Genomic DNA, 13,792 nt, shown 5'->3' with positions numbered 1-13,792 from the left:
TATAAGATGTCAATGTTTTTGCCTGGCGCCTAAAGGTGCACAATGAAGGCACCAGGTGAACTTCCCTGGGGAGAGCATTCCACAGACGGGGAGACACTGCATGAGTGTGAGAAAAGTCTGGCAGGGATGGGGGAACCCTTCCCAGTCCATGAGCTGCGTTCCCTGCTAGACAAACCTTTCAGGGGCCGGATGCGTTGGTTAGAGAGGCCCGAAAGAAAAGTTGGTGGAGCAATATATACGTGAATTTACTTGCACACTCCTCTCTATCATCCAAGCAGGGAAGAAGCATTATCAGAGTTCGAGGACACATTGCAGCTAGGCAGAAACACTCAAGGAGTGTGCAATGGAGGGCTGTGTTATATGCAGTGCTATTTTTTTTAGATAAAGAGGTGCCAGAACTCACAATGAATGCCTTTATTCTTCTCTTATAATGGCAATGGTGCCCACCTGAGAATTCCAGTGAGTTCTGTCTGGAAAAAAGCCCTGATTATATGTTTAATGCACGTATAATGCTGTGTTTATGTCTGTTGTGAGTTGTTGTTGTTTTGTATGGGGACAGAACTGGTGTTTTCCCACTGGGTGTGGTGGTCATTGCATCTGGAGCTATAAGCCTCCTGATTTAACAGGAGGTCTGAAATCTGAGCACCTGCCTATGTAAATGTGTAACTAGAGCTGCTTAAAACACAGAGAGAGACAAAGGTGCTGTGAGATGCCAGCATGCAGAGAACGGAGAGAGGTGCATTTTGAATTTAGCGATAAAAACTATGTTTAAATTCCCTCTGGGATGATTATTAGAGGGAGAATGTTTTAAAGAACTGAACCACTGCTAGTTCTTTTTGTTACTTTGTAATATTTAAGAGTTTGAGACAGATGCTTATCTGCAGTATAGCTTTTAAAAGTATTTTTTCCCCTACACAAGAGTCCAGATTTTGGACTTCCATTCTACAACTCTAAAAGGGTGTGGAGGCAGTGTCATCTAGGGAAAAGGGGGTATCTGAGTATCAGCTGATTAGACATTGATGATTTTATTTTAAGTCACTTCTTACACCCAAAACACACTAAAGTCGTATGGCTGAATAGCTGTGATACTGAAGCACGTATTTGGAAATGATGCTATTTTTTGGTACTCTGAAAAATTAATGAAGAGCTAAACTCCACTTATTGGGCTGCATCCATGATTCTCTGTCCACTAGATCAAGGGATCTTGCTGTAATGGACTGCTGAGTTTTAATGTTGCCTAACAGAGGAATCCAACGCAACAGCTGTACTAGTGGAAACATGTTGTGCAACTGATTCTGCAATCTGATTTACCGCAAAGTTACCAGCATCTTGCTTATGCATTTGCTTGCACAACAGCATCCTACCGTTGGAACCCAAACACTGCAAACTTGGAAGTAAATGTTCCGGTTTGCAAACTTGGTTCAGAAGCTGAACATGCTTCGTTTTGAGTGTTATGCTTCTGATTTGAGTTCCACCAGTGGCGTAGGAAGGGGGGTGCAAGTGGGTACGGACCGCCCTGGGTTTCATCACTGAGGGGGGTGACAAAATGGCAAAAATATGTCTTTAAAATAAAACAAATTGGGCTCACAACACTTTTTTGAAAAAACAACATAATACTTATTGAAACTTTTTAGTTCAGTCAACAAACGCAACAAAACTGAACTCGACGGATGTGTATGTGTATGTTGACTTGTTGAGGTTAATTAATTGTCAGATGAAGTTATTAAGCTTGTTTTAAATATATATATACATATTTAAAGTGTAATGTTCGGCTTCCAAAAAAAGTTCACAAACTGGAACACTTACTTCTGGGGTTACAGTGCTAAATTGTGTTTAACTGTACTTAAATTGGTTATATGTTGGAACGGAGTTATATGTTTAACTCTAAAAGGGTGTGGAGGGAGTGTCATCTAGGGAGAAGGGGTGTGGCTGGGGAAAGTTCAGAGGGCCATACGGAAAGGCATAGAGGGCCACAACCACTCCCCTGGCCTCATGTTCACCATCCATTGCCTAAATTGAGGGGAAATACCTCCTTGGAGCAAAGTGTGAATGAGATCCAGGCAAAACTGAGATTAGCTGAAGAATGGAAGCACCTTTCAGTGATGCAGAATTTAGGGTAAATTGTATCATAATACTTTCTCACATCCCAGAGAGTGATCCAATGTAGCCTGTTTATTCTGCTTGCGTTTACTTGTCTTCAAATGTCAACTTCACCTCTCCACATGCAACACTGAGAAAAGTTTTTAAGACAACACATTTTTGTCTCTGGACTGTGTATAGTCATGCACTCACAAGTCTTATGGATACACAAGACAAACTACTAATAATGTTTTTCTTTGCTCCTCCAGGAACATAATTTGTTGTTTATAATGTGCCTAATAAAGTTGTTTATAAAGTGCCATAAAGTGCTAGCACTCATCACATATGTGGTTGGTACATAGTTTTTCCCCCCAGTAGATGGGAGCCACTATTTCAAGTATTGTTGGTCAAACATTTCCCCCCTTTTTAATACAGTGGTACCTCAAGGTTAAGAATTTAATTCGTTCCAGACGTCCATTCTTAACCTGAAGCAACACTTTAGCTAATGGGGCCTCCTGCTGCTGCTGTGCAGCCGGAACACGATTTCTGTTCTCATCCTGAAGCAAAGTTCTTAACCTGAGGTGGAGTCTGTAACCTGAAGCGTATGTAACCTGAGGCGTATGTAACCCGAGGTACCACTGTAGTTGTATCCTCTGTTTGATACCAGCTGCTTTTACCTATGGAGAAGGAAAGCGACCTGTGGCTTCTCAGCCTGCTCTCCATGACACTGTTTCAGTGAGGTTGCTGAAATTGGATAGCCTCTTCCAAAGCCAAGCAGCATGGTTCCAACAGAGGCTGGCAAAGCTGGAGCAGTCCAAAGTGAGGAGGAAACCCTCACATAAGAAAGAGAAGGCTGCAACTTTGCATGGTGGTGTGGTGAGTTTTGTCGTGACCCACCTGATGTGGCCTCACAACCCAGATGTGGGTCCTGACAACCCACTGTAGGTTCTTCAGCCTGTGGGTTGAAGACATAAGGTGTAGATTAAGCTGCAGAGGGTGGTGCATAAGAGCCTGCCTTGGGCTCATATTGTTATGACCCAGTTTGGGGGTCAGAACTGGACTGTGAACTTTAAAACAACAGCATTGCTATGTGTGCCAAGGTGACCAGGCCTCAGACACACAATCCGGGATCTCTCTTATATAGACAAATAGCCAGATTAAAGTTGAAAAGCTTTATTTCCTGATCAAACATTTACAGACTGGGCATCCTTTCTGGAAAAGGGTAAATAAAAATTGGAGTGAAGGAGTCATCCTATCTAAGCCGACTAACCCTAATCCATACACATACCAAGGATGACGTGATACTTATACATACAAAGGATCCCAGCCAGTGATCCCTGCAACAAGCAAAAATAGAAATAGACTGAGGCATGAGAAGGTGTTGCAGACACATTTGCCGCTATGGACAAGGCCAGCCCATCCACGAGGTCAGGTGAGATGACTGCCTCAGGTGGCAGGATCCACAGGCGTAGCAGATCCCAATGTCAATATTTATTCCCCACTTGTTCCTGGTGTACATCTTCACTCACCCCTTCTTCCCTGGCCCGGGGGTGGGGGGCACCATTTGGTGGTTTGCCTCAGGTGTCTAGCCCTGGTCCTGTCTATAGAGGTTTGCTGGGTAGCCTTCTCCCAAATGACACTGAGACAGAGCTTTTACATAGACAAAGATGGGAAGCATAATCCTCTCCAACAGGATCTAGAATGCCATAATGTTGCAAAAGCAGCAAAATCCATTGGCCAAATCCAGGGTTGTCCTAATGTTGTCCTCACCTCGTTTCATGCGACCAGTGCAAGCAGCAAAGTCCAGATTTGCTTGCCTCAGAGTTCCAGCTTGATTCTTCACACCTCTCATTTACCAGCCCCAAGCTCAATTTTTTGTTCTTAGCCCGTGGAAACAAACAAAAAAAACCTCCAAATGCATACACATATACACATCCTTTCAATTATGCTGTCACTAAACAGAGTTGCTAAGGACATTTTGGCTTGGTATCAAGGTTACTGCTAAGTTTTCAGTCTATCTGGGTCATAGGCACTTAAATTTAAAATGAAAGCATAGGGTAAAGTTAAGAGGTTTTAAAAACAGCAAGCAAGTTAGCACCTTTTGGGATGGATGGCTCACAAGTCTGAAGACGGAACGTAAGTAATTGCTTACAGAATAGAAAGCACTTCCCAAAATTTCTTAACAAATTTATCTTCCACTACTTTTCCATCTACTGAAATTACCAAACCCTAAAGGGAGAAGATATCATAGCATTCACTTTGATATATATGGAGACCATTGTTTGATTTAGTTCTATTTTACCATCGCCTGTCAACTTTTTCTCAACAATCTTCCTGAAAAGATCTGGGACATGATTTGCGGTGTATCAGTGACCTCTCTCCTCACAGCACACACAGCACACAGCACACAGGTCATCTGGCTGAAATGGAGAAGAAGAAACAACACCTGTCACTGTGAAAATAAAATTATTGAAAGCATAAGAGAGAGACAGAGGTTGTAATATGTGGTATTTCTTGTCAATATTCCCCGAAAGGAGGTTTGAAAATACTTTAATATAGAATATTCAGTTGGCAGGTATATCAACATCATCAAAACATGTAATGGTGTGAGGAAGAAAATATAATTTGAAACAGACTTTTTTATTTTTGCTTCAACTGATAACCTCTAGTAGTTTCCTTTAAATGTGATCCTTCCTCTTTTCTCAATTCAATATTTTTTTGTGGAAACGAGAGGCGCAGGAAGCTATCGCATGCAACGTTTCTTGGACCCTAAGGTGAGGGTGTGTAATTAAGTGTGCCCTTGTAAATGCTCTCACCACTGATAGAACGCCATTGGTAGCACTAGTGATGGCCATGGTTGGCATTTCAGCTTCTGAGTAAAGAGGATCTCTCTGTTGCCTGTTTTGGATTTCCTCCCCTCATATGTTGCATGTGTGAAGCCCATCCATGAGGTCAGGTCAAGCCATTTGCCTTGGGTGGCAAACCTGACCGCCTAACCCACTGTTGTGCAACAGGGAGGCACAGAAATATCTTAAGGAATAATGTGTGTGCATGTGTGTGCCATATATGTGGAAAACACAACCATCTGGTAAGAATGTCTAGTAATTATTTACCTTCTGCATTCCTGAGGACTCCGGTTGTGGCTTCAGTATTTCTCCCCACTGAAACAATCACATGTATTGGGTTTACTCTGAGCAATCAAAATGAACTCAAAATAAATTAGATCCATAAGTAGCACCTTACTTGTTCTGGGCCCAGTGGAGTTACTGGGCTCCCCAACCCCCTGGGCCTTGCCATACTAGACGAGGGTGACGCCTTCTGAATTCAGAGGGAAGGCTATGCGCGCCAAGCGGCCTGAGCTGATCTGAGCTCAGCAGGAAGCAAGAGAAGATGGGAAGATTTGGTGGTTGGGGTCGAGTTTTTGCCTTGTTCGCTGTTGGTGATTTGGAAAACGGAATGGGGAAGGGTAGTTTCATGCATTAAAAGCTATACTCGATTAAAAAAAAAAAGTAGCACCTTACTATAAATCATTGTTTAAAAGTCGGTAGGAGGACATGTCATTCTGCCTGGACACTTTGCTACTGATCTTAAGGTGGCCATACTTGAATAATGTTTTTTTCATGCAACACCTGAAATTCTTTGGCATTACAAGTAAAAACCGATTTTTAAACAGATTTTTATACGTGAACTGCATACCTTGATTAATGCTTCTAAGGAAATCCCGCCATAGCGGATACATCTTCTCCAGCCTTTTGAACTTTTATATCCTCCTTTAGCCTTAAATTCTAATGGTGTGAACCATTTTCCATCGGAACCCTTGATACATTTCCTTGAAACTCCTATGACAAACAGATAAGTCACATCAATGTAACACACTTATCCCGTCTGGCAAATTTCACTGAAGAGAGAAAGAAGTCCTGCTAACAGGAGATTCTTCTCTAACATCTACTTAGGGAAAAAGATATGAACAAAGATTGTGTCATGAACTAGGGCTGTGCACCAGAGTTGACCAAGTTGCGGGCCAAAACTGGCATATTAGGAAGGACTCTGGCATCAGACGAATTACCGGTAGATACCATCAAACACAGATCACCACAGGTCAGGCTGGATGGCCCAGAGCAATCGGTGGTTGTCAAGGGGTGAGGCATTAGGCAGAAAGGAGAGGTGGACATCATGCAGGAAAATCACAATAAAAGACCCTGACTTACCCTGACTTCTGGGATTAGGAAGGAGCCTGTTACCTGAGCCTGCTTCCTGGGAGAAGCCACTTGCAAAGGAGCAGGATTAGCACCTCTGTTGAGCAGTTATTCAGTGGAAGCACCTATCCTGTGTGCTGCAGGGCACTCCTTTGCTAGAGGCTTCCCGGCAGAGAAACTGCTTGCAAACCAGTACCATAGGCCAGACAGGATTGGAGTCTCACTCACTGATCCTGCAGCTGCATGGTGCTTTTTGCAAGCAGCTTAAATGCTAGGTGGGGTGGGGGTCCCAGTGTTGATCCAAGGTGGGTCAACCTGACACCCTCCTCCCAAATGAGAGCTATGGGGCAGATCAGAGGGGCACAGCCCTAGAATGAATGCTGGAAAGGAATCTCAGCATGGGGCTTAAGCAGGGCTTCTCCAACATCTCCTTTGCACTTGGACACAGAGAAAAGGCCAAGGGGCTCCTTCTTCTCAAAGCCAGGCATTCTGGGCAACATGGCCAGGCCTTGTGCTATTGCACAACCAAAATATTTTCATCTGCTGTTGGTATCACATTCCTTTAGCAGATGCAATCCCATGTATAATTATATTATTCCAACACAATGGTTACCTGCTGTGAATCTATTCTTATAGAAAACACCTTTACTTCTTCCGCAGCGTACTTTCAGTGTTCGGACCTCAACACTCAAATCTTGTATTTCATTATTCTGCATGCCTTTTCCTAGATGAAATCAAGAAATGTATGTCAGCTGTTACAGTACCCATGTTTTGGCCTTCCAGAGAATGACAGTGGTCCTGCCAGATTATTGATCCTGCTAAGAGGATGTGGTACGAAGTGTGCATTCACGTCAGAGTGAAAACAAAACACTGTGACTGCCCCAAACCTTTGCAGGCACAAACTCACTGAAAGCAAGATTACATGTGACTGTCCTGATAGCTTTATTAGCACAAATAATGCAAGAATGCAGGACTTTTGTTGAACTCACTTTGTTGCTTCCCAGGGGACGCAGGTTTCTTCATTTCTCCCTGGAGTACTTTGCTGCTCCCAGGTACTACGGCAGAACTATTCTGAGCATGCTGGAGAACTGAAGAGGACACGTGTTAGGAAAACAAGAGCATTGCCACCTTAATGTTAAATTAAATGGCTAAAATGAATTGTAAATTATTTGTAGCTTATGAAAGAGCTGAGAGGCTCAAGTAAAGGTCACGTGTAAGGTTTGCACAATCTTAACAGTGTCCTTACTTCTTCTAAGGTGGCATCACCAGCTTTAAACTGTTAAGTTCATGCACACACTCTCCACATCCCATGGCTTTTAATCTTTCATTCCATTCAGCTCATATACATACATTGGTTGCCTTTTTGCTACTGAATTGAGGTTTTATTGTTGACATAGGTGACCTGAAAGGGTGTCACCTTTAATATGGGCCTGCCCATTCACTGTCATCGCTGAAGGCCTTTTATAATTGTATGTTCTGCAAGCATACACCTTACGGTGGCTGGAAGGACCCTCTCCACTATGGCCTCCACATTATGGAATTATCTCCCCCTGCAGACACAATGGGCACCTATGGTGCAGGTGTTCCACCTGCTGGTAAAAACTACAGACATTCCTAGACACTAATTCTTACTGTTGACTTTACTGAGTTTTGAATATTCTGGCTCAAGTTTAATTATTTTAGTGTACTCATTTTACTTTGCAAACCACCTTGCTATTTTTCACAATAAAAGGCAATCTATTGGGGAAAGTAAACAAAATACATTATTATTATTATTATTATTATTATTATTATTATTATTATTATTATTATTATACCCCAGGACTCAGGCAGAGGGCTGAGGCAAAGTGAATGCATGGCTTCTACAGGATTTTGTGGCCCAAAGACTGACTGACTACCATTTCTCAGTAAATGCTGATGACTTTTCTATCTTTAAGGCTTCTTTGATTGGTTTAGCACAGCCAACAAGATAACTTACCATTTTCTAGGCTTTCGTATAATGGCTGTAAATTTTGATATGCTTCCAAGTTCTCCTTGCAGAAGATCTCCTCTATTGCTGACACATTGGTCTGAATGCTCTCAAGGACATCGTATACCACTTTAGAAATATCATTTGGTTTTGTGATTACCTTATCACGCCAATTCTAGAAAGAAACAATACAGGCTTTTAAAACATTTTTAGAGAGAAAATGTAAAGTAGCTTTCCTATTTCCTACCTGATCTAATAGCAGATTACTTGGGTGGTTATCCCAGCACAATCAAAGGAAACAAAAATTGTCAAGGCAGTTTTACCTTCCTTTGCCAGATTCAAATACCCTGCAGAATTAGCATCCCTCAGACTAGCTAATGTCCTTTCCTATGCTTTTTATCAATGCCAGAGAAAGCCTCAAGGCATTTGGCCACTTGTTCTTCAGAAACAAGCCACAATCGGCTGCTGTTATGGGGTTTGTCTTCTTTGGTTTTTCCTGTGGCTCACATCCCCCTCTAACTAGTAAGGTTTCTCCTTCCATGCAAAGTTTTTTGTTGTTAGAACATTTTTATACCAACCGTTCCTAAAGAAACTCAGGAGGAATGAGTGGAGGCTACTCTCAGAACCCTGTGGGGAAGGTTAGGCTGGGAGAGTGCAAATGGCGTATGTTCACCCAGTAAACTTCTTCATAGAATCATAAAATTGGAAGGGACCTGAGGATCATCTAGTCTAACCCTGACTGAGTGAAGTTGGAGTCCAGATCTTTGCATCCAAGTCTGGCTCCCTGTTCACCATACTGCACGGCCTCTCATGCTGTGCTCCACCTATAACCCAGAAAACCTTTCTGGTTGTAGGGACAAAGATTTCACACTCCTAGTTTAGATGGACTTCATGTGTCCAGATAGGGTTTAAAAAAATAAATTCAAATTTCATGCCCAAGCCTCAGCAAAATGCAGAACTAACAATATGGATTCTAATACTATAGCTATCCAAAGAGGCACGAAACAAGGATGCCCACTGTCTCCCTTCTTATTTATCCTGGCTCTGGAACCCTTAGCAATCCGCATCCGAGCAGCCACAGACATCAAGGGAGTGGAAATAAAAGGCAGAACCTATAAATCAGGGCTCTTTGCAGATGACCTAATGGTCACAACACCAGACCCCATAAGCACAGCAACCTCCCTAATCAGAGAACTCAACACATTTGCAATGGTGTCGGGCCTACAGGTAAATTTTACAAAGTCAGAAGCTATGTGCTTCAACACCCCTCCTCACACCCAAAAAGAACTCATGAAGGTCACCAAAATAAAACTTTGCCACACCAAGTTCAGATACCTAGGGGTACAAATAACCAGAAACCTCAATAAATTGTACCTCCACAACTACAAGCCCCTGTGGCAACAAATTAACAAAGACCTAAAGAGATGGAATAACATGAATTTCACTCTCTCAGACAAAATAGCCATGATCAAAATGATCACACTCCCAAAACTAACCTACCTATTCCAAACCCTCCCAATCTGGATCCCCTCAACCCAACCCCGCAGTTGGTAGAGAAAACTACACTCTTTCATCTTCTCACATAAAAAACCAAGAATAAGCCCCAAATACCTGCACCTCCCCACCTCAGAAGGAGGATGGGGAATCCCCAACATAGAAGCATGTTACATTGCCAACCAAATACGCCATATAATCCCATATATACTAGAAGAGGAGACAAAACAATGGGTACACCTAGAGAGGGACACAATTGAAAATACCTGCACCACAACAAACCCACTCCTCCCAAACAAACTAAAGAAAATTCCCACAACACTTAACAGGTACACACAGACCATGCTCAAAGCATGGAAAACACAAATAGGCAAACTATCCCCAACCCCATCCCCACTAATCCCCCTGGCGTACCACCCATTATTCCACCATGCAGCACAAAACCTCCAGATAAAAACCTGGCGAACCAAAGGCTTATATCGCCTAATAGACTTTTATAAAAATAACAAACCTTTGTCAACACAAGAAATACAAGACAAACTAGAAGACATCCAAATGCCCTGGTTAACACAACACCAACTACATGCCCTCTTAAACAACCCAACAGTAAAATCAGCAGCAACTAGGCCCCTGACAACCTTCGAAAACCTCCTCCTAACAACAAAGGGAAACGGTAAAGGGATGGTATCCGCAATATACAAAATACTACTCCAAAATCCCACAAATCCCCTAGATGCAATCAAAAAACAATGGGAGAATGACATAGGCTATGAGATTAACCCCACTCAATGGACCAGAATGTGGTCTAACCCCCCCTTTAAATCCATATCAACGAAAAGAAAAGAACTCACACTGAAACTCACCTACAGGTGGTACCTAACACCAAGGAAACTAGTGCTAATACACCCAGGAACCTCACCAAAATGCTGGAGAGGGTGCACCTCCACAGGCACATACCTCCACATGTGGTGGGAGTGTCCCAAAATCCAACTATTCTGGACAACAGCCATACAAGAAATATGTAAAATAACTAAGCAAGTATTAGACATCACCCCAGAATTGGCCCTACTAAACATCTTCCAAGACAACAATGCCCATTTACACCACAAAGAACTCATAACCCACCTACTTTCAGCAGCCAGAAACACCATAACCAGACCCTGGAGAGACCTGTCAGGAGTAAGCATGGACCAATGGTACCAAATAGTATGGGAAACAGCCCTACTAGAAAAATTAACTAATAAACTGAAACTGACACGGGGACAAACAGAAGAAGACGCCTTCACCCCGGTATGGCTCCCCTTTATCACATACACAGCCCAACAGGACAATGACAATAATCCACCAACAGCATACAAATCAATATGGCTAACCTGATCCAAAACACCCACCCACCTCACTCACACACGAAAACAAAGATCACCACAGCCAATCACAAACAAACAATCACACCCTAGGCCAACCCGAACCTCTCACACTACCAAAGGAACACAAGTGAACAACACAAGCAACACTGACACCAAACTCTACATACATTAAACATAATAGAAACACCGCCACCCGACCCCACCCCCATCCATCTTCCCTCTCTCCACCCCCCCTTTCTTTTTTCTTTTTTTCTTTTCTTCTCCCCCTAATGCCTCAACAAATGAAACGGGTTTGTAAAAATGTTACATGGGAAAAAAAATACGAGGCATTACACTTACTTCTGTAAAACAAGAAAATCCTTAATAAAAAAATAAAAATAATTTCAATGCCTATAATAATCACCTTAAAATCTTCTTCAGAGATTCTTTTCTTGTCTCGTAGGAGGTAGAGAAAAGGGAAAGTATCTTTAATTGCATAAGAAATCTGTATTTTCTGGCCTCTGAACCACTGAAAAATTTCATCTGAAGTACCTGGAGCAGACATGCTATAAACAAAGCAAGAAGTATCACAACACAAAAAAGTCAATGAAAGCAATAAATGACGTGGCTATTTAAAGAAGAATTTCAAGCACAAAGTAAAGTGCTGTAGTGCATATAAACGGAAAGGTCCCATTAGAAGAAGAAAAACATGTCTGAGGCTTGATAAATCTCTAACCTCAGATTAGGCTGCAAAATTGTGCTGCTCTTTTCCTACTTCCTACTTCCTACTTCGACTCAGCTTTAGGTGTTCTGTGTGACTATTAGTAACTTATATGGGTATCCTTCTATATTTACTTTGAGTACCCAGCTGTAGCCAAAGTGAGATTCCAATGTGAATTTAGGAGCATGGATGGCTTCAGTTTAACTTAGATTAGCAAGAGTCACAAATAAACTAGGGGTGGGGGTGAGCAGTGTTCAGAAAGAGTGAAAGCTCATTCGCTTCATTTCAATTGCACCCTTCCTCCAAGGAGCAAAGGGTAGCATACCAGGCTCTCCACCACCATTTATTTTATCCATACAACAACCCTGTGAGGTAGGTTAGGTCAAGATAAAAGAGACTGGCCCAAGATTGCCTTCATGTCTGAGTCGGGGTTTCAACCTGACTCCACCCCAGTAGCTGTCCAACATTCTGATCACACCACCAGATCCCTCAGGTCTTGGAGATGCTAAAAACTATCTGTGCCCATTGATGGCACGCTGGCAGTCTGAATTGCCAGCAGCAAACAGAAGCTAGCCCTTTAGTCCAGTAAAATTAGTGTTTCACCAGATATCTGTAACAAAAAGCTGGACGTTTCAGTTGGTAGCTCTGACAATGGTATCAACCTCCACCCCAACCCCTTACTCAAAATTATCTGGGCGCAAGGATATTCACTTCGCTTTGTTTCAGATGTGCCTTATTAGTTTCAGAGGTACGGGTGTTTCTACTTCACCGGACTTCTGGTACTCTCAGAGGTAGGAAATGTACACACCCTGCAGTTTTCAGCTTTTTATTCCAAAATGGAATAAAAGGTTTTAGGGTGTGTTCCTAAAAAGCTTGCTATCTTTATTCAGACTGCTTAGCAGGGGAGGAAGAACTGACTTTATTGCTTGAGGAAAGTGAGCACAACTTGTTTCTTTAGATTTGAAACAGCTTGTGAGAGCTCTGGCCCCACATAAGTAAGAGCAGGAAGAGGGAGGTTCAGATGCGCGGTGCCCCTTCGTGACGGGGGAGGAGCAGACGGACGGACAGACAGATAAATCTTGCCCGCAACAGACGTGTCTTCACGATGTTTTGCCCTAGACCAGTTTATTGGACGTCCCTCATCCCCAGTTGCTTGCAAGAAACTTAGGCAGAGGCTCGATTCTCCCCGATCTCTTGACGCAGCGCCGATTCGGATTTGTTTGCTGCGTTAAGAGGCGCTTCCGGAGTCTGTGGCGAGAGGGAGCCGAGCGCAGACTGGAAGCGCGTTTCTCCCGGAGTGCTTGTCTGCTTCATGGACAGAGAGAACAAGGGGCTTCTAGTGGGACCGTGCGCCCTCCGAGGAGACGGGGGACCTCCATGCCCATGAGCAGGAGATAACCAGGACTCTCCGGAGCAAGTGATACTTTACGCACTTGGCACAACACGCGCGTTTTAAAACGGATCGGTGGAAATCAAGAGACGGTCCCTTCTATCAGGTACAAAATGGTGACCCGAGGAAGGCGACGCCCAGAGTTTTTCCTTTGCGCAGGAGATCAACCTGTCCCTTGACTTACCTTTCCCCTTTTCCCTCAATCACCAGGTTGAAGCAAACAGATGGACTCGACCTCAGGATGTCGCCCCCCCCCAAAAAAAAACAAAGAAGAGAGAATGAGGGAAAGTTCCTCCCCCGTCGATTTTTGTCTCGAGGAAAGGAAACTGAAAGTATTCCTCTTTCCAAAGGTCGGCGCTTTGGAGGGAGCCGAGACTCGCTGTTCCAAAGAAAGCCCTCTCGCTTAGCCGGTTTAAGAGGAAGGAAAGCACAATCAAGAATTAGCATCCTCTCCTTTTTCTTTTTTTTTTTAAATAATTTTTATTGGGTTTTTACATTTTATAACAACAAACACACACACAAAGACAAAAACACACAAACACACAAATACAATTACATACCCTAATTTTCTTTACCCACTTTCATTGACTTCCCCCC

The 13,792-nt window shown here is 43.0% G+C and overlaps 1 protein-coding gene and 1 long non-coding RNA gene across 2 annotated transcripts; one reads left to right on the top strand and one right to left on the bottom strand.

The window, feature by feature from the left end:
- Positions 1 to 4,262: 4,262 nt before the first annotated feature.
- LOC309343300 (nuclear body protein SP140-like protein) lies at positions 4,263 to 11,683 on the bottom strand. The gene is made up of 7 exons (XM_081864634.1): positions 11,509 to 11,683; positions 8,254 to 8,419; positions 7,265 to 7,363; positions 6,889 to 6,999; positions 5,776 to 5,918; positions 5,193 to 5,240; positions 4,263 to 4,499 (listed from the first exon to the last, which is right to left on the bottom strand). Exons 1-7 carry the CDS (start codon positions 11,647 to 11,649, stop codon positions 4,446 to 4,448), a joined length of 762 nt encoding a protein of 253 aa, XP_081720760.1. The 5' UTR covers positions 11,650 to 11,683; the 3' UTR covers positions 4,263 to 4,445.
- An 809-nt stretch (positions 11,684 to 12,492) lies between these two features.
- On the top strand, positions 12,493 to 13,445 carry LOC309343305. Its single transcript, XR_014157236.1, has 2 exons — positions 12,493 to 13,301; positions 13,406 to 13,445. It is a non-coding gene; the product is annotated as an uncharacterized lncRNA (long non-coding RNA).
- The last annotated feature ends 347 nt before the right edge of the window (positions 13,446 to 13,792 follow it).

The sequence above is a fragment of the Podarcis erhardii genome (assembly GCF_964252035.2).
Source record: "Podarcis erhardii genome assembly, chromosome: 5".
Classification (NCBI taxonomy): domain Eukaryota; kingdom Metazoa; phylum Chordata; class Lepidosauria; order Squamata; family Lacertidae; genus Podarcis; species Podarcis erhardii.
The sequence above is the reverse complement of the archived record's forward strand: the minus strand, read 5'-3'. Positions and strand labels throughout refer to the sequence as shown.

Excerpts from the sequence above, each read along its gene's own strand:
- LOC309343300 (XM_081864634.1), bottom strand. The coding sequence starts at position 11,649 with ATGTCTGCTCCAGGTACTTCAGATGAAATTTTTCAGTGGTTCAGAGGC. Across the intron at positions 8,420-11,508 it reads TCTCTGAAGAAGATTTTAAG|AATTGGCGTGATAAGGTAAT; the intron begins GTGATTATTATA and ends GTTTCTTTCTAG. Across the intron at positions 7,000-7,264 it reads GTCCCCTGGGAAGCAACAAA|GAAAAGGCATGCAGAATAAT; the intron begins GTGAGTTCAACA and ends GATTTCATCTAG.